We start from the raw sequence: 19,036 nt of genomic DNA, 5'->3' as shown, positions 1-19,036 counted from the left end.
CTGTTTAGGTTCATCTTAGGGTCTTATCTGTTTGACATCAGCTGATTAAGGCGTGTTTTCTGTGTGTTTTTTTTATCTTTTTCATTTCTTATTTCGCATTTAAGAATTTTTTCCCCGGGTGAATGACGGTGTGTCCAAGAAATTGTATGAAATGAAAATTCCCCATTGCAGGAAAAATATTTAAAGAACGTATGACGGTATTTTGTGACGCAAGAAAGTTCGAAAGGCGATCACTGTAAGGAGCAAATAGACGTTTCCACGTCAAAAATAGTTAATTAGAAGATATTTTTGATGAACAGCGGTTAGTGAATGACGGGGACGCACCACAACGCCGAAATGCCAAATTGACCGCAACGTCGACAGCTAGAAAACTGCTGTGTACCACAACGCCGAAATACACTAACGCCGAAAAATGTCATTGCAGGACTGCCACAAAGGTTAGGTTGGACTAGGTTAGGCTAGGATAGGCTAGGTTAGGTAAGGTTAGGTTTGATTGTGGTATTTCGGCGTTGTGGTACACAGCAGTTTTCTAGCTGTCGGCATTGTGGTCAATTTTGACATTCGGCTTTATGGTATTTCGGCGTTGTGGTTACGACCCGGCGCCGAGTGATCCACGCTTGTTCGTCTGCGGGAGAGGTTATGTTAGGCTAGCTGCGTCACATTAATTAAAATCACACACAATTTAGGTTTCCGCACGCGTAAGCAATCGTAACAATGAACGATTGGTTAGGTTAGTTGCAGTTTCGTCACGACAAAATAAGTTGAAAACATCTAGGTATACGAATGTAGGTCTAAAGTGCTTTCCCAAGTAAAAAAGTTGGGACTGGATAAATATTTTATTGTAAATAACACAGAGCGTCTGGATTCTGTTTGATGGCGTGGTGGTGGCGACCCGAGAATGACGCGCCGCTGGTGTTGGCAGTGCGCGCGGCAGTTGGGGCGGGTGTTGCCCCTGGAGGCAAGTCGGGCGCCACTTTCCCCCGGTTCACGGTCGCCGGCCGCCTTTCCCCGGGATCCGCCCCGCGGCTGTCGACCCCGGATTCTCCCGTGTCGCTTTCCCCCGGCCCAGGCGATGGCCGGTTGTTTTTTTTTTTTTTACGTTTACGTTTGTCAACCGCCTGTCGGGCACGTCTGGCAACACTGTAATGCTGGTCGAGGGAGCCGAGCTAGTGGACGGTATAGCTAGAGACCGGGAAAATTCGCGAGTTCATTTCGCGATAGGCTAAAATACAAAATAATAGTTATACCGCAATGCAGTCTCTGTTATTGGCTCACAACTCACCTAGATGATTCTGAGCCAATGAGAAACACCCAACCAAAGCTTTGCCGAATCACAGGCTGCTACGCTGGGACGTCTCACAAGACAGCAGCCAATGAGTGGGGGTCACATCTGACCCGAGTGTACGCAGAACTATGGAGTTCGTCCTACAGGTCATTGAACCCGCGAATTTTTCCGGTCCCTAGGTATAGCTGATTGCTGTTGGCCATGTCTGGCAACACTGTAATGCTGGTCGAGGGAGTTGAGCTAGTGTCGATGTCCCAGGCTGGCTGACCGCTGACGGGGCGTGTCTGTAGCCACGGCGCAGGCAATTACACTACCCCCCCCCCCCCCCCACTCCCTCCTTCTTCTTGTACGGTCTTCCGGCCCCAGAGCGATAACACCGAGCCGACATGTTTCATATTCATTTATTCCACGTCGCTTGACGTTACTTCGGCCGATAACCTGCACGCTACTGTTTTTTCAAGCCCCAGTTATCCTGGACGATATGTTACTAGCGACTCTTCCACTGTCACTCGCTTGCTTGCAGGGAAAAGTGTGTTTTTTTTGACGTGACAACGTCTAATAAATCGATGAACGCCGGCTGCACGCACGAAAAAGTGTCCCGTTACGCACATTGTTCCGTTACGCTGTGTCCCGTTACGCCCATTGTATGCTTGCGCCGCATCTATCTCTCTTCCACTCGATTGGCCTATGCGTCCGAGGAGAAGAAAGACAGCGGCAGCACACAACTTACATCTACACGTGAACTGTTTCGTCGACTGGTTATAAAGTGAAGTGAAAAGTTAATGTGGTTTTCATTGCTTATTACAACAACAATTTCGGCAATAAAGGTTAATTATTCTTGCATTTTAAAAGTCTGATTACTAGTATGATTTCAATAATTTATACTTTTATTATTAAAATAAAAATGATTCAGTTTTATTCATAAAAGTATGCAATCATTTCATCAATTGACGTGGTCACGTTAAACTATCGTCCGTAAACCGACTTTACAGACAACCAATTTTTTTGTAGTTGGTTTTGTATTTTATTTTTCGGTCTAAATTAAACTTGTATGCGGGAACATCACAATAGCGCGGCAGATGCGATGCAGCGGTAAAATATCCCATTATTGTGTGAACATGCGTTTTGTTTTACCGCGCGGCAAACGGAAACCGAAAAATTAAAAACCAGATAGTAAAATGTTTCTTGCCATCTTGCTACGTATGCGATCACCATACATGTTTGCAAGTTTCAACGGATCTGTTGGATAATAAAACAGTTTTTTATTCCATATATTGTACGAATGAATTTAACACACACAAACCTCAGAAGTAACAAAATTCGCGCACGCGACGCGACGCGATGTAAATAGAAAATTCTATATTCGGAAAATCTGTCGCGCTGATCAACCGTCCACAGTGTTTTAAAGTATTTATAATGTAGCTAACCTAACCTAATTGACCATTAGTTATCACGAGTTACAATGAACAAAAAAAATAAAACCGAAGATGCACGATTGGACGTTTGGCTCTCTCGTCTGTGAAAAGAAGGCATGGCGCGAACAGTGCGTGTCGCAATCTTCCGAAAATGGACACCTACAGGCCGATTCCAAAGTTTGGCGAAACACGGCGTCTGGCTACACACACCTCCTGCGCCACTCTGCAAGTTCACGAGTGTTCGCGATTAGGATCACTAGCGGTGACCTTTCACAGCTCGAAGATGACTGTTGGTGAATATCTGGTTGAGGTGTTTTGTGGCCCAACAGCAAATGCGAGACAGCCATAGGAATGAATATACAGGAAAATTAATCTCTTGACAGATGGAAATGACGAGGAAAATGAAATAACCAACTGGACATTTTGTGACGGAGCCTTAATCGGTGTGGTGAAAGGAAAATAACGCATGGAAAAGAGCATTGAAGAACCCGAAATGCAAAACAGAAAATCACGCAACTATTTTTTTTTTTTTACGAAATACTACGTATATTATACTTGGATCATAACCTGTCGGTACAAGGTACTGCGTCGAAAGCTCTCTGCAGTATCTAAATGCGTTGGGGCCAGTGGCGGATATCCAAGGGGGGCCACCAGGGGCAAGTGCCCCCCCCCCTCCCGAAAAACTAGTTGTCTGCTACATTAATATTGCCAACAAAAATGATTGTTTCTGAAACCAATAAAATATTATTAATGAATTTCTTGTAGAATCATAAAATCTGGTGGTTGGATGTTATGTGTAGTGTGAGTAGATTAAACATTTTTTCTCTGGCTATTCTGAAATCCTAGAGTGCCCCCTCCGAGGTGAACCTCTGGATCCGCCACTGGTTGGGGATCTTGTGTGACCCCCGCAAGATCAGTTTAGGGTTAGTGACGTAATTGTTTTGAAGCTAAGAAGAAACTTAATGTCTCTGTTTCTTGCATATTTAGCTTTCAGTGACTAATTGCCGTACGTAAGATTAGCCCTGCGATATTTCTTAGAGCCTAATGTATTATTGAAGTGAAAACTTCTATAGGAAGGTTTGGATAGTGAGTAAATTCATGTAAGTCGTCATAAACATGGTCACGTGACGTGTTAACAATAGCACTATAGCTGTATCTGAATAGTGGCCTAATGGATCCCTTAGCATAAGGAGAAACGCTATTTTCAAAAAAGTCTAGATATATATTTATACAACACAAGAAACTCCAATAAATTGAGGATAACAGGTCATAATACCAGTCAGTATGAAAAGGGCACAAATTACATAGGCATAACAATTTACAACTTATTGCCACAAAATGTCACAAATATAATCGATTTACCTATATTCAAAAGAACAATCAAACAAGTTCTGTTAGAACATCCTTCCTACTCTCTGATAGAATTCTTTGCCCTAATAACAGATAAGAAAACTAAACTCTGGTAAATTTTATTTAAATACATCACTTGCTCTATATCCTGGAGTCCTTACCTCCATATGGGATCTATAGAACAAAAATTGAATAAATAAAAAATAAAAAAATTAGCTAAGGGATCCTATTGTGAACATAACCCTTTAAAAACGAGTGTGTGATACGAGATAGTTAATCAAAATGGATTTTGAACTAGAAGATAAACACGTAAAATGTAACTATGGTATGTATAAATACTTATACTATAAGTATATGTTTAAAAAAAATTCACATAAACAGTAAATTAATTTGATTTGTAGGAACAAGTGCCCGATTCAAATTTTCTTCCATATTTCAATTCCCAACAATAATTTAAATCATCCGAAATTGTTTAGAAATTTGAATGTTCATTTACGTTTTACTTGCCCACCTTTAGATGTCATGAATATAAAATGCAAATCCACATTAGTTCAATGACAAACCAACAGGTAGTGCTAGCTGCACCTATAACTATTCGGATATCGTACATCCTTTAGAATGTATCCTTTAAATTGTGGGTGCATTTGTTTAGGGATGTAGGGACGTGAACTTAATGGACGCATCCCTAGGTATTCGGATACAGCCTGTCTGTTCCTATTAGTGTTCAAATTGTTTTTCGTTCAATTTTTATTTTAAATATTAAGTATACGATTACTGTGCAGTAAAAAGTGAGTATAAAATATATTAATATTCTCATATAGATATATAGTTTGAATAACGAAGAGAAAACGGAGTCTTTGTAGCAATATCACCAGAAATTAAGAACATCATTATTTATTTTTTTAATACCTACAATTACTATGCAATGCATATTTTATAGTAATTTAGGAGTTATATTACTAACGTGATAAAACAAATTTGTTGTGTGATAATATTTTTTTTCGTAAAAATTGCGAAAAAGTCTCTGATTTTTATTTTAAAAAAAAATATTTTCTTATGTTACACAATTATGTTTTACATAGTTAGTATTTCTTATTTCAAATTATATTTGTATTTTCTTAATTCTATTATTTAATATTAATAATAGTTTCTTTGATTTTCAAATTTTAATTTAAGATCAAACAATTAATTTGGATATCCAAAAATAACAACTGTTTGTTTATAAGTTTTCTCTTCTGTCGGCAATCCCCATGACTGCTTTGAAATATTTTTTTTACATGAGGACTTTAATCAGTTGCTGAACTGAGTATGATATTTTATGTTATGTTTTATATAATTCAGGTGAATTGGTTGAGGCACGCTGGTTTTCCGCCCCTGGCCAAAATCGTTGACCTATGTTGTTGCAGCCGGAAGACTATGTTCAGGTCTGTTTCTTAGGCCAAATACTGATGCAGACTGCTGTACAGTGGAAAAGTTTTAGTCCGCCATTGGACGGAGTATTGACCAACAATGTCATACATGACAAAATCGTGTCTCGTGGCCAGCAGATGATAGTTTGTCGAGGTTATGAAATGTGGTCTCTCTTTCAGTGGCAGATATAGGATTTTTTTTTTTTCAAAAAAAAGGGGGGGGGGGGGCATTAAAAAAAATTTCACATTAGTATTGATTCCAACACACTGATTGACACATGGGGCCTATAAGTAGTAGTGGTTTCTCACACAGTTGAAATAGCAGGTGTTGTAACATCTTACCCTTGCATCATCCAAAATAACATAGGTACTGCATACACTGGTATTATGCAAATTTTTTCCCCCAACTTCCCATATGTGTCTGCCACCACTGGTATCTTTGTGTGTATGAGTTTGCGCAATTTACTGCTTCGTATTTTAAAATGTCGATAAAAGCATGTGTCTACTGGTGTACCGCCAGTCTAAAAAAAACAAAGTGAGTAGTCTTTCAGAACTCGCCAGAGATGCGTAACATCTAACCGCGGTATGGAGCAAATTCGTGTGTTCTCATCTTGCAAATACACTTATATTACGAAACTGGGACGCAAAATTTAACTTGGTAAATATACTCAAAATTGTGTTTTCAGCCACATTTCTTCATTCGAATCACACATAATTTTCGCACTGCCACCAGAATTTGCTGCCGAAGAAGCTACATCGACTATTAAATTATTTGATTAGCAGAACGAAATTTAACATTATTTAATAAAACAGCTCCGTTAAAAGAAAAAAAAAGACTTTAAATACTAAAACCCCCAACTTTGGATCTGATTTTCGATTTAGAAATATCATTAAATATTTCCCAACTTGATAAAATTAATGAAACAGTTAATACTGTAAAGTTTTCCTGTGGCTTTGTTAACTTTGGTTTGCTCTGTCTGCCACAGGTGGTGCCGTGATTAACACATTTCCGTTTTGTGCGATTTCCGTTACATTCGCGAAATTACTCCTAACAGATGCCGTTATAACGAGATAACTGGCTTAGCTTGAACGCACGTGTGTGTGAAGTAGGCAGTATGTTTGGTTAGCGTAAATTAATTGGTAATTAAATCTAAATAGTTATTTATACTGCTTGTAGAGTATAATTATATAATCTTCAATCTTCCATTTAACAATATCTTGCAGGCATTATAATTTAAAATCACAACTCACAATACTACACTCAAATTTCAAACCAACAGCCATCAGAAACTATGGAGAGAGATGTCTTGCGACACTTGAAAAAAACTTCCCTTGGAGCCATGCTCGGTGGTGGTGTTACCGTACAGGACTGGAACGTGGGAGAGTGCTCGCAGGACACATCTGCAGCTGGAGTGTCTGGAGGACGCAGTGCTCGGTGGTGATGTTGCCGTACAGGACTGGAACGTGGGAGAGTGCTCGCAGGACACATCTGCAGCTGGAGTGTCTGGAGGACGCAGTGCTCGGTGGTGATGTTGCCGTACAGGACTGGAACGTGGGAGAGTGCTCGCAGGACACATCTGCAGCTGGAGTGTCTGGAGGACGCAGTGCTCGGTGGTGATGTTGCCGTACAGGACTGGAACTTGGGAGAGTGCTCGCAGGACACATCTGCAGCTGGAGTGTCTGGAGGACGCAGTGCTCGGTGGTGATGTTGCCGTACAGGACTGGAACGTGGGAGAGTGCTCGCAGGACACATCTGCAGCTGGAGTGTCTGGAGGACGCAGTGCTCGGTGGTGATGTTGCCGTACAGGACTGGAACGTGGGAGAGTGCTCGCAGGACATCTCTGCAGCTGGAGTGTCTGGAGGACGCAGTGCTCGGTGGTGATGTTGCCGTACAGGACTGGAACGTGGGAGAGTGCTCGCAGGACACATCTGCAGCTGGAGTGTCTGGAGGACGCAGTGCTCGGTGGTGATGTTGCCGTACAGGACTGGAACGTGGGAGAGTGCTCGCAGGACACATCTGCAGCTGGAGTGTCTGGAGGACGCAGTGCTCGGTGGTGATGTTGCCGTACAGGACTGGAACGTGGGAGAGTGCTCGCAGGACATCTCTGGAGGACTCCGTGCTAGGTGGAGTGCTGCACGGGTGGTGTGGTGGTGTGCTCGCAGGACGCAGCTGCGGCTGGAGTCGCTGGAGGACGCGGTGGTGCTGGAGGACCCCGAGGACGACTCGCTCCAGGACAAGCGCGGCTGCCCCGCCTACGTGAGCCCGGAGATCCTGCGCAGCCACGCGCGCTACTCGGGCCGCGCCGCCGACATGTGGAGCCTGGGCGTCATCCTCTACACCATGCTGGTCGGCAGGTACCTACCGCTCAAACCAATCCATTCATTTGCAAGTTTTTATGAAGCTACATAAAATGAAATAAAAAAAAAATTGTCTGTAAAGTCGGTTTACCAACGATAGTTTAACGTGACGACGTCATAACCAGGGGCGAAGACGGGGGGGGGGGGGGGTTAGGTGTTCAAACCACCCCCCTTCCCCCCCTTTTAGCACACAAATCTTTAATTAATTTCTTATTCATCACTGAAACAAATTTCATATTAAAATTAATAAAAATTTTACCATTGCAATATTTAAATTTAAGTACCGAAAACTGGCTGAAATAGCACTATTTTACACCTTAAAATCCAAATTTTCCCAGGGGGAGGACCCCCCGGACCCCCCCGCTTTAATACAGGGGGGGCCCGCATGCTTCTTAACAACCTCCATACACAAATCCTGGCTACGCCACTGGTCATAACAAAACATTGATGAAAATGATTCCATACTTTAATGAATAAAATTAAATCAGTTTTATTTTAATAATAAAAGAATAAATACTTGAAATTATACTAGTAATCAGATTTTTAAAATGCTAACAATAATTAACCTTTATTGCCGAAATTGTTGTTGTAATAAGCAATGAAAAACACATAAACTTTTCACTTCACTTTATAAACAGTCGAGTGGAAGAGAGATAGATGCGGTGCAAGTGTACAATGAGCGTAACGGGACACAGCGTAACTGAACAATGTGCATAATGGGACACCTTTTCGTGCGTGCAGCCGGCGTTCAGCGATTTATTAGACATTGTCACGTCAATAAAAAAATTGAAAAAATTATTGATAGTATTTATTCTTTGTTTTATAACAAGTTATTTTGAATTACTAAATAATTTAATTGTGCAGTGTGGTATAATTGATTGTGTGTGTTATTTTGGATTGTGTCTAAAGACTATACATCAATCAGTGGCATAACAGGGTACAAAGTCATCCTACAAACTAAGCATTACCATTGTCACACATTTTGAATGTGCTTAAATCGAATGAGCATAATTCTGTGTTTGACATCACGTTTAAAATTTACCTTTTATTATTATTACTTTGCAAGATAACACTGGTTGTTATGGCATATAACAATACGCCACTGCTGCACATACCTGTAGATACGTGTATGTATACTTTATCTGTGGCTTTTAGTTAAAGTTATTCAATATTTAACAGTGTGACAATAGAGAGCCACAATATTTTGCAGATTCATTTCACTCCAGGCTAGCTAGACTTAACACACCTGTATGTATTCAATATTTTTAGTGTGTTAATTGGTTAATAATGAGGTCTCGTCATTTATTGGGTTGAATGTGATTGGGTAACAACTTAGCCTTGTTTATAACTGACTGTCATCAAGCGAACTGTAGACCAATAATAACATGAAGCAGACATCTGCTTTGCTACCAGTATATCCACAAAATAGCCATGCTTCTAGACATAGATAGTTTTTCTGTACCTTTCAACTCTGAGGCTCTACCTTGGTAGCACAGGGTTCATACACCTCCTTAATATCCTTAAAAAGTCATTAAATATCACTAATAATCCTCTAAAAACTCCTTAATAAAACCGATGTCTTGCAAGTAATGTATAAATGTTGGTATTTGAATGTTCCGGTGTTTCCGACTAGGCAGTAAACAGGAGCTTTGTGCATGCCCAGTACAATTGACGAATTTCAAGCCACGTGATATATATTTTACGTATTAAAATTAATTTTTTTTTTCTTCATAGTTTGTATCTCACCCTTAAACCAAAAAAGGCATGTTTTATTGTCTTTGAAAAACTTAAAAAAAAAGATTTAATTTGTGATCGCAGTAAATGGTAGGAGTATAAAATTCAGATGGACACTGCTTGTGTTAGATATGTTAAAGACGTAATTCTGGATAATAATGGCTTGTCTGTAACAAACTAAATTATTTTTTTGTGAATTGACTATTTAACATTGTTATTTTGTTGATGTGATGAAGGCGATGAGGTGAAGGGGTCCCTCAAGATGGTACGAACCATGTGGGGCTGTCTCGTTCCAGACGTAGTTCTGGATAATGATGGCTTGTCTGTAACAAACTGAAATATTTTTTTTTTTGTGAATTGACTATTTAACATAGTTATTTTGTTGGTGTGATGGGAGGCGATGAAGTACCGCGTGAGCAGCACAATACCGCGCTGTCGTTGCCCGCCAGGTACCCGTTCAACGACAGCGAGCACGCCAGCCTGTTCGCCAAGATCAGCCGGGGCCACTTCGTGATGCCCGAGTGCCTGTCGGCGCGGGCGCGGTGCCTCATCGGGCACCTGCTGCGGCGCGTGCCCTCGGAGCGGCTGAGCGCGGAGGACGTGCTGCTCCACCCCTGGCTGGCGCGCGAGGACGGCTGCGAGACGCCATGCCGCGCCGACCAGCTCGTTCCGGACGTCGACGACGCCTGAGCGTCGCGCCGGCCCTTCAGACATTCCTTCCCGCCCTGATCCACCCCAGCGAGACACCAACGATGCGTTATCAGTAGAGCCACGGAATTTTCGCGCATTCATTCAGTCCAAGCTAGGATGCAAACACCTCCACACTGTCGCGCTGTGTTCGTGATCGGCACGCAGCTGTCCGGACACGCCCCCTCCGAGACCGTGAGCCAACGACGCCCGGCCACGAGAGAAGTATGCGAATCAGCTAGTGCCAAACAACAAGGGTAAAAGATGTTCTCGCCGAGAAATCAACCGATGGGGAAAGTAAACAATGGGTCGAGCACGCCTTTAACTTTGAATTCTTGTCCTGAGGCCTTGAGGAATCCGCGAAATTTCCAGGACTCTAGAGTAATTAGTTTCTGTGTTTTGTTTCCCAACTTAATTCCTGCCGAGGAAGACTTATCGTGTTATGTTTGTACATCTGACAATTGCGATCGTGGCTTTTTTTTTTTTTGTTACATCGCAGTCCTGGGGGTTTTTTCTGCGACCGGTGTTCCGCAATGGTGTACGTCTGTGGTTTCTCCACAAGCTATTCACCCCCCGCACATGAAACCAGACGTTCTGAGAACATCGTGAAATTGTGAAAATTTATTACATTTGGCTCTTTGCAGGTTTTCGTTTCAAACTTCAGTCTTTAAAGCTAGTTCAAGAAAACATCATTATTTTGTTCGCTGTGCAGTTCCCTGTGCCAAATGTTGGGATGGGAGGCCAGGCACCAGCGCTGTGTCGGTCTGCGAATGAAGTGATTTGTGCATTGACTGATCCGTTTTTGTTGTTTGTGTCGAAATGCCCTTTCTTTTGACCCCAAACGCAAGCTTAAAATTTTTTTTTTTTTTTTTAAGTGAGAAATATTTGTTGTGTGTAGACTGTAGCTAATAAACAATCTTGTGTGTGACTGTGGTGTTAGTGACACTTGTGCTGAGTTGCGAAATTTGTTCCTTTGTTAAAGACTTCAGCGCTTGTGTTTTTTTTTTTTTTTTTGTGTCTAGCTGTCTGATTTTAGCATGTACAGGTGTTCTTGTTTCTGAGCACATAATTTATCGAGAGTTTGTTTTCCAGAAAGGCCTATTTTTTTTATGTTGATTGTTTTCCTTCACAAGAATTTCTAACAAATTACATATGTCTAATGGATCAAAGAATTGTTCTCACTCGGACATGCGACTCTACCATACGTACTAATAGATTATCAAAGAGTGTTGAATGAATATTATTGACGTTGCTGTTTATATTTGCCTTCAGAAAGAAATTTGGCTGTTAATTTCACTGAGTTATGTGCTAAGTCTTGTGGAAGTCAAGCAGCTACTAATGAACTAATGAATGATACGGCCAAAAACTGAAATTTCCACGAGTGCTTGTACCTTCTTCCTTAAATCATTACTAGAGACCTGAAAAATTTGCGGTTTCATTTCGTGTTATGCTAAAATTCAAATAATTATACCTTAGTGCTGCTTCTGTCATTGGTTCACTGTTAATCTGGAGGACTGAGGGCCAATTAGAGACCCTCACTCATAGAAGTGTCGAATCACAGGCCACCCAGTCGAGACGACTCGCAAGTCAGCAGCCAATGAACAGTTGGCATTTGCCCGAGTTTGTAGATGATATTGGAGTCTATCCTGGAGGTCATTGAACCCGCGAATTTTTCCGGTCTCTAATCATTACAACAGTGTGGTTGTGTTGGTCACAAGTTAAGGCACCTGCTTACCCAGTACTGTGAGCGGCCAGGCACCAAGGAGCAACAGTGACCCAAGTAACACGCACGTCTGCAGCGTAGCAACCTACTGGTGTGAAACTAGGGGGGTTATGTTAAATTTTATAGCCCACTATGTCAGCAGTTTCTTTCTACATGCCTATGATAATCTTGATTCTAAAACCTGAGTGTCTTGCCGTATCTTTTAATGCCGATTTTTTACATAGCCTTTCCAAATTCTCAAATAATTCAAGAAATTTGCCAGCATAGTAAAATAAAATAATTTTTGTCCGAAGCTATATCGTAAAACGATTAGTTGACCTAAAAAGTTTCAGTTCTGTAATCTATTTGCTTTATCTTTGTGCACCCCAAAATGTTAATAGTTAATGCAGTGTTTTTTTTACATACAAAACATCAAATGTTGACCTGAAGTAGGATGCAACCCCCTTAACACATGTTTCCAAGAAGTAAAAGGAGCTACCTACGCAAGTTTCTTGCTACTACTTAGTAGTCTTCCTCGGGTGCTATGCAAAGCCAGGCTTGACAGTGGACTGTTACATCTAATGTTTCGCAATAACAAACAGTTGTCTAATTCTCGCAACCTCTCCTAGTGCCCAGGTATGCAGCCCTCTTACAGTACTGTTGACGATCATGTTTGTTCAAACTGCTCGATTGTTCTTTCAAGTACAAGGGCAGTCACGTATCGCTGGAAAAAATAATTACTGTAGGTACTTTCAGTTGTAAATTGTTATTTTTGATTTTATTTATTTGAATTTTTTTTATTTTTATGCCTTGTAAAGCTGGTGTTTATTTTGAAAAGATTAGTGATAAAATATTTTGGATCAATGTCTGTAAAAACATTTTAGGTTAAATGTATCTTGTTGTATTCGGGGAAACCATCGTGTTAATTTATTTTCGAAAATAATTTATTATTTGCGATGGAAATATCACATAGTGAAGATTGTCAACGTAATTCTGATTTATTTTCACCAGTGGATTTCTTGTGTATGAACCTGTAAGTATATCTAAAGGTACAAAATCTTGCATGTAGAGCCTGGATTTAAAAAGAGGGTGTTTGTGTGATGCATATTGTTACTTTGAAACCTGTAGAGATGAGGAGTCTGTAATTCTGCCTGACACTCTGAATGCAGCTGAAGGCTTCAAGGTTTGCTCGAGTGAAGACTGAACCAGATGTTTGTGAATGTTTGCTCTCTTGGTGTACTTCCAGAAGTGACATAGCTGTACGTGTTTCGTGCGTGCGTTGTGTCGAGCGTAAGTCGATCAGCTCAGTACGTGGGGCATGATGTCAACATGATGTCAGTTGAATTCAGATGACCTCGATGCTGTAGTCTTGAACAAAGACTGCAGTGTGATTAGTTTTGAGGTTCAGTGTGATAGGAACATCCTGTCCCACGTATTGTGCCATTTGATTTTCTTGCAAATATTTTTGTTTGTTTAATGAAAGCAATTGGAACTACCATCGACACAATGCTGTGCAAAATTTCGCTTGCAGAGTGCAGTCATAAATTGTACAATATGTGTTATAAATATTGTCACCTTGGTACCATGAACCATAAGGTAAATATCTTTAAAAGGGAATTTGTTTTTTTTTAACTGATTGGTTCAAGTAATTTTTCCAACATTTAACTTTCTCTCTGGTTTCAAAGACCAAGGTCAGTTATGAGGTATTTTTCCATGTTAATTTAGTTCTAGTTAATTGTCATGAAATGTGCACATTAACTACTAGAAAAAATATACTTGTGAAGAATAGGACTGGAAAATAATGCTGGAAATAAAGACTGAATTTTGAGAATTGTTAGTGGAAATTTTTATTTACTTTAGGCAATCCACTTTTAATTCCTTAAGCTTGATTGTGTAATGAATTTAAGTTCAATTGTGTGTCTTCAAGTAATGAAAGAAAGTTGATATTTTACTCAAATTAAATTATTATTAGATTTTTTTTGATGAGATAAATATAAGTTGCAAATATATTCGGAACTTTTCTAATAATTCTAGTTGAAAATCTGAGTAGAGTATTAACTGCGTTAAAAATTATGCTACCAACAACAAATGTAGTTCATGGTCTACCAAATTAGTTGTTCCGGATATGTATATTTTTTTTTAGTTTTCCGATTTGCGAGTCGAAAGTTAGGCCTGCAGAAAGACTAGCATGGGACAATCCATGTCAATTCAACCAATGGAAAAAAAATTACGTCTTAGCATTTCCTTTATTTTAGGCACAGTGTTAGTATTAGCTAAGTAGATGACTATTGTGAAATTGTAATTTTTTTGGAATGTTTGTTTTTGAGTTATGAATTTATGAAATTCCAAAAAAATTTAAATTCTGCAGCACAAGGAAATCTTTAAACTGTTCTAGTTAGAGAACTGTTAAACTTAGAATACTGAAATTTGTGGCATTTTGTTTAGTTTTGTATGGCATTTCATAAAATATATAACTCAACATGGTTACATTTTACATTAAATCTTTTTTTACTTCAAAAGTTTCAAAAAAATTTTTTTATGAAACTCAAAAACGGAATTTTCAATTTTTTTGAAAAAAATTTATTTTATTCATACTTTTATTGACTACCTATATACCAAATTTGAACATGGTATTCCAATGCTATCTTACTAAAAAATATTTTTGTCTGTGTCAATGTATGTAAACTTTTGTAACAAAGAAAATCACTTAAATTATAAATAAATAATTACTTTACTAATAAACTTAAATAATATATGGTTACATCTCACAAAATTTGTCTTGTCACTTAGTCAGACTTCTTGGCTCAGTGGTTGGAGTTCCTGACCGATGGCCTTCAGTCAGTTATAGTCATCATCATCATCATCATCATCATCATCATCATCATCATCATCATCATCATCACCACTTAGACAATACTTTGGTTACTGTTCTTGAATTATTAGTATAAGAGATTTATCTTTTTGGACAGAATTTGTGAAGCTGTAGTCATCTCCTGTTGAGGTACACTGTAAGTTCTACCTGTGGCTGTTATTGGATTAATTTTACAAATAATATAGTTTTTCGGTACCGTCAAAATGTCTGCTCTCCTTGGGTACATAAATGAAAACGAAGGACCACTTGGATGAAGAAAAGAAACAGTAACTTATTCTTCAACTTCATTTTTTGAAAGAACACATGCCATCCACCATTGTTTATCATAGGTGCATGCAACAAAACCTACTATCTCTTCAAATGGTACATCTTCAACAACAGGACTAATTTGAACTTTGTGCACTTCAGATTTGTCAGAATATGAATAGATTTTTGGCTCAAGTGTATCTGTTGTAAGAGGAATATATGCATGGAATTTTTGAGTTCCTACTACAGCTGTTGATTCTTCAAATCTAATTTTCAGCAATTTTTCTTCTTCAACATACTCCTCATTTGCCACATCGAAAAAAGTCACTGAGGGTATGTTTCTTATTCCCCACTGAAAAAGTTGAAATGGTGTCAATATGTGGTTGTCTGTTGGATTTTGAAGACTGACCTTGGCTGCAAGTCTCTTAACTGTACCTGCTACTCCATCACACACTCCTTTGCCATGAGAGGTTGCGTAATAATGCCATTCAGCTTTGAGTCCATCAAAATCTTCACCATGGTGACACAGATTTGAAAAGTTCTTTCTGTTTTTATATTGTGCAGCTGAGCCATCAGAGAAATAGTACAACTTTGTTAAATTGGGCAGAAACTTTTCAAGAAGCCAATAAGTTTTTTTTGAAAAACATGAACAAGGACTGTGTTATGGGCTAAACAATCTGAAATAAATACAAAACTTTTATGAAGAAGAACTTGTTTTTCTGTTTCAGTGTCTGTATTCTTGTAGTACACCACAAATGGATGGACAGTAGCCATGGAGTTGTTCCAATGGAACCCTTGAGCTTCATCTTGCAGAACAAACGAATAGTTTTCTGCGAAGTCGCATGTTATCACAGCTTCATTTTCTCTCAATGAAGATTTCTTCTCAGCAAAAAATTGTGATTGCTGTTTTGCAATGAAGTCATGTTTCTTCAGGTGTACTAACTGGATACAAAATTCGTCAACAAATTCATCGGTTGGTTTACGTAATGTTTCAAAAGAACAACGATCAACAGTTACCCATTTTTTATAACTAATGTTCTCAATCATATCTTCCTCGAGACAACCCATTAATGCTTCTTTAAAATCATTAATTGTTGGACAGTAATCACATTCATCAAGGAAGCACAGTTGAATTGGTGGGTTGCACATTATTTGTGACAGATATTCTTGATACGTCTTCAGTGAATTTTCCAACCCAGGTAGTGTAATTTTATGCAAGTTTCCACCCACAATCATTAATTTTACGTTTTGGTGCGCAGTGCAAACACATACACAATGTGTGCCAATAGCACCAGCTATTACACAGTTCTTGGGTCTCAGTTCTGCAAATTTGGAGAAACCAATTTTTAACTCGGGGAGTTTGGACTTAAATAGGCAATGCACTTCTCTCAAGTTTGATAATATTAACCTTTTTTGAACGTGAATAGGTTTTCCATTAGCATCTTTTCCCATTGAGACATAATCTTTCAAACCAGGCATTTGCCTACTAACATCATCACTGCAATAGAATTCCTTTACTTGTGTTGCTGTTTCTCGTGACAAGACTTTCCCAGGTTTTGGATCTGGTGTAGACAAAACCCCTTTCACTTCTAATAGTTGTTTTGCTTTTCGTGCAGTGTAATTGCTTACACCAAACTCGCTTTCAATTTTGGCACAAGACCAACTTTTGGGTAAAATTGTTAAAATTTGTAATCTTTCACTTTTACTTGCAGTTGTAAATTTTTCTTTCAGCTGATCTACAATTTCTGTTTGAGATCCTTCGCAATTACATTCCTTAACTTTTCCCGCATTTTTAAAAAAAGTTTCATCAATCTTTTGTTTTATTTTTTCACTCTTTTCTTTGCAGTATCTTTTTTGACTTTTACATTTACTTTGTGAAACAGGTGACTCTCCAATAGAGGTTAAAGATGCATTTAAATAATGTAGACCTTTTTCAACATCCATGTATGATTCAGTTTCACCTTGACTACAACTTTGTTTTTCAGTGTCATCTTCAACAATGCCTAATTCATTGCTTTCAGTTGCATTAGAGACACTATGTTTTTCCTTACCTAACTGTAAGCGGCAGGAAGTACAAATTTTCATACCATCTTCAATGCTATAACCTAAGTAAGTCATCCATAAAGTAACATTTCTCAAGTCTTTGGAAATCCAATGTCCATTCTTTTTTAAAGGATTACAACAGTATTTTGACCACTTTTTATCCATGGTATACTCCAATGATCATTTCTTACTATGATGAATGAGCACAATTAACTATACTCAAGTATTAAATACACACAACCTCTCAATATTGTTCACTCAACAAAAATATCAATATTGTTCACCCAAAAAACAATCACCATTAAAAAAATCACTACAAAAATCTTAGTCTAAAGCTTCAAAGCTTCATAAAAGATGAGTTATGTAAGCACTTGGTAAACCTCCATAAACCCTTTTGTCTCTCCCAAAACACAATATGACAGAACAGGCAGTGATGCCAGGCTTCAAGGAAGTATTTCCTTCGACTATCAAAAAATCCCTCACCGCATGAAAAATTTCCCACTTCAAGTTTAAGTTGAATATAACAATTATTAAAAGGGACCATTTAATACAAAACAAATTGTAAAAATTCCACGTAAATTATTTATCATCCTAACTGTCATTCAATGTTTTCTTCAGTTATTGATGTGCAACCTGACCTAAACAAAAAAATAATTTTGTTAAGATACCATTGGAATACCATATTGAAATTTGGTATATATGTAGTCAATAAAGGTATGAAAAATATATATTTTTTTCAAAACAATTGAAAATTCCGTTTTTGAGTTTTAAAAAAAATGTTTTTTGAAATTTTTGACGAAATAACGGCTTTATGTAACCATGTTGTGTTATATATTTTATGAAATGCCATACAAAACTAAACAAAATGCCACAAATTTCAGTATTCTAAGTTTAACGGTTCTCTAACTATAACAGTTTAAAGATTTCCTAGTGCTGCATAATTTACAATTCTTTTGGAATTTAAAAAATTCATAACTCAAAAACCAACATACCAAAAAAATTAAAATTTTACCATCATGCTTGTGATAGGTAGTACAACATGCATAAAAAATTTTATTAAAATCTGAAACCTTGACATTAATTTTTATTTATTTATTGGTCGATTTGATATGGATTGTCCCGCATAGAAAATGCAACGGGAGACCCGCTGAGGTGTCGAAACATACGGACTGGCGAGATGCTGTGGTGTAATCGCGACGTGCAGGGCACCACGTAGACTGCATGGGTCAGTCGTGAGATGGATGCCGTCCAGATGTGTTGCTAATCTGTGCCTTGTTTGGAAAACTGCGGATTGACTGTTGGCGAGTGCAACCCGCCCAGTTCATTTTATGAAAACTTAGGTTACCATATTTTCACAATTGTGCATTCTGCCTTAAAAAGAACCATGAAAACAAATAATCAACTGTAATTTAGTAAATCCAATGGCAATTTTTGAGAAACTTGGGCATCCAATGGTTGATTGTACAGTGCGTCCATAAATGAATGTCCCGGTTGAAAAATTTAACAGTATCAGCCATAAGCATTGTATTGTGTTGGTTCAAGGTCTCGAAGAGTAAAGCAGTGTTAGGTAAGTGCTTGCAGCGCCACCTACGCAAAATGGCGACTCCTGGCCATAATTAGTAGAGGGAGTTACTTGTACCATTGAAACTGGGACATTATTTAATGAACACCCTATACATATTGTAGTCATATAGTCAACAAGTTCATTAGAAAGAAGTAACATGGTTATTCATTATTTATATTGTTTTAAAGTGTAACCCGCAACGGTCGCGAGTTCTTGCTGGAACTATTTTTTAAGAACTGTATAAGAATTTTTTAAGGCTTTAAAGGCATTTTAATTACCTATATAGTTAATTATTTTGGTTTAGTTTGTAAGTAATTAAGTTTTGTTAAGCGGTATTCTTTTTTTATATATATTTTATTATATGATTTTGA

The 19,036-nt window shown here is 38.5% G+C and overlaps 1 protein-coding gene across 1 annotated transcript in view; it reads left to right on the top strand.

The window, feature by feature from the left end:
- LOC134540817 (tribbles homolog 2) overlaps positions 1–13,777 on the top strand; it is a 138,510-nt gene extending 124,733 nt beyond the window's left edge. Inside the window, exons 4-5 of the mRNA XM_063383765.1 lie at positions 7,623–7,818; positions 10,005–13,777. Of these exons, the coding sequence (XP_063239835.1) occupies positions 7,623–7,818; positions 10,005–10,241 (433 nt within the window). The 3' untranslated portion in view covers positions 10,242–13,777. The remainder of the gene's footprint in view (positions 1–7,622; positions 7,819–10,004) is intronic.
- The last annotated feature ends 5,259 nt before the right edge of the window (positions 13,778–19,036 follow it).

Source organism: Bacillus rossius, chromosome 17 (assembly GCF_032445375.1).
Source record: "Bacillus rossius redtenbacheri isolate Brsri chromosome 17, Brsri_v3, whole genome shotgun sequence".
Classification (NCBI taxonomy): domain Eukaryota; kingdom Metazoa; phylum Arthropoda; class Insecta; order Phasmatodea; family Bacillidae; genus Bacillus; species Bacillus rossius.
This window is presented reverse-complemented; position numbering and strand designations above follow the sequence as displayed.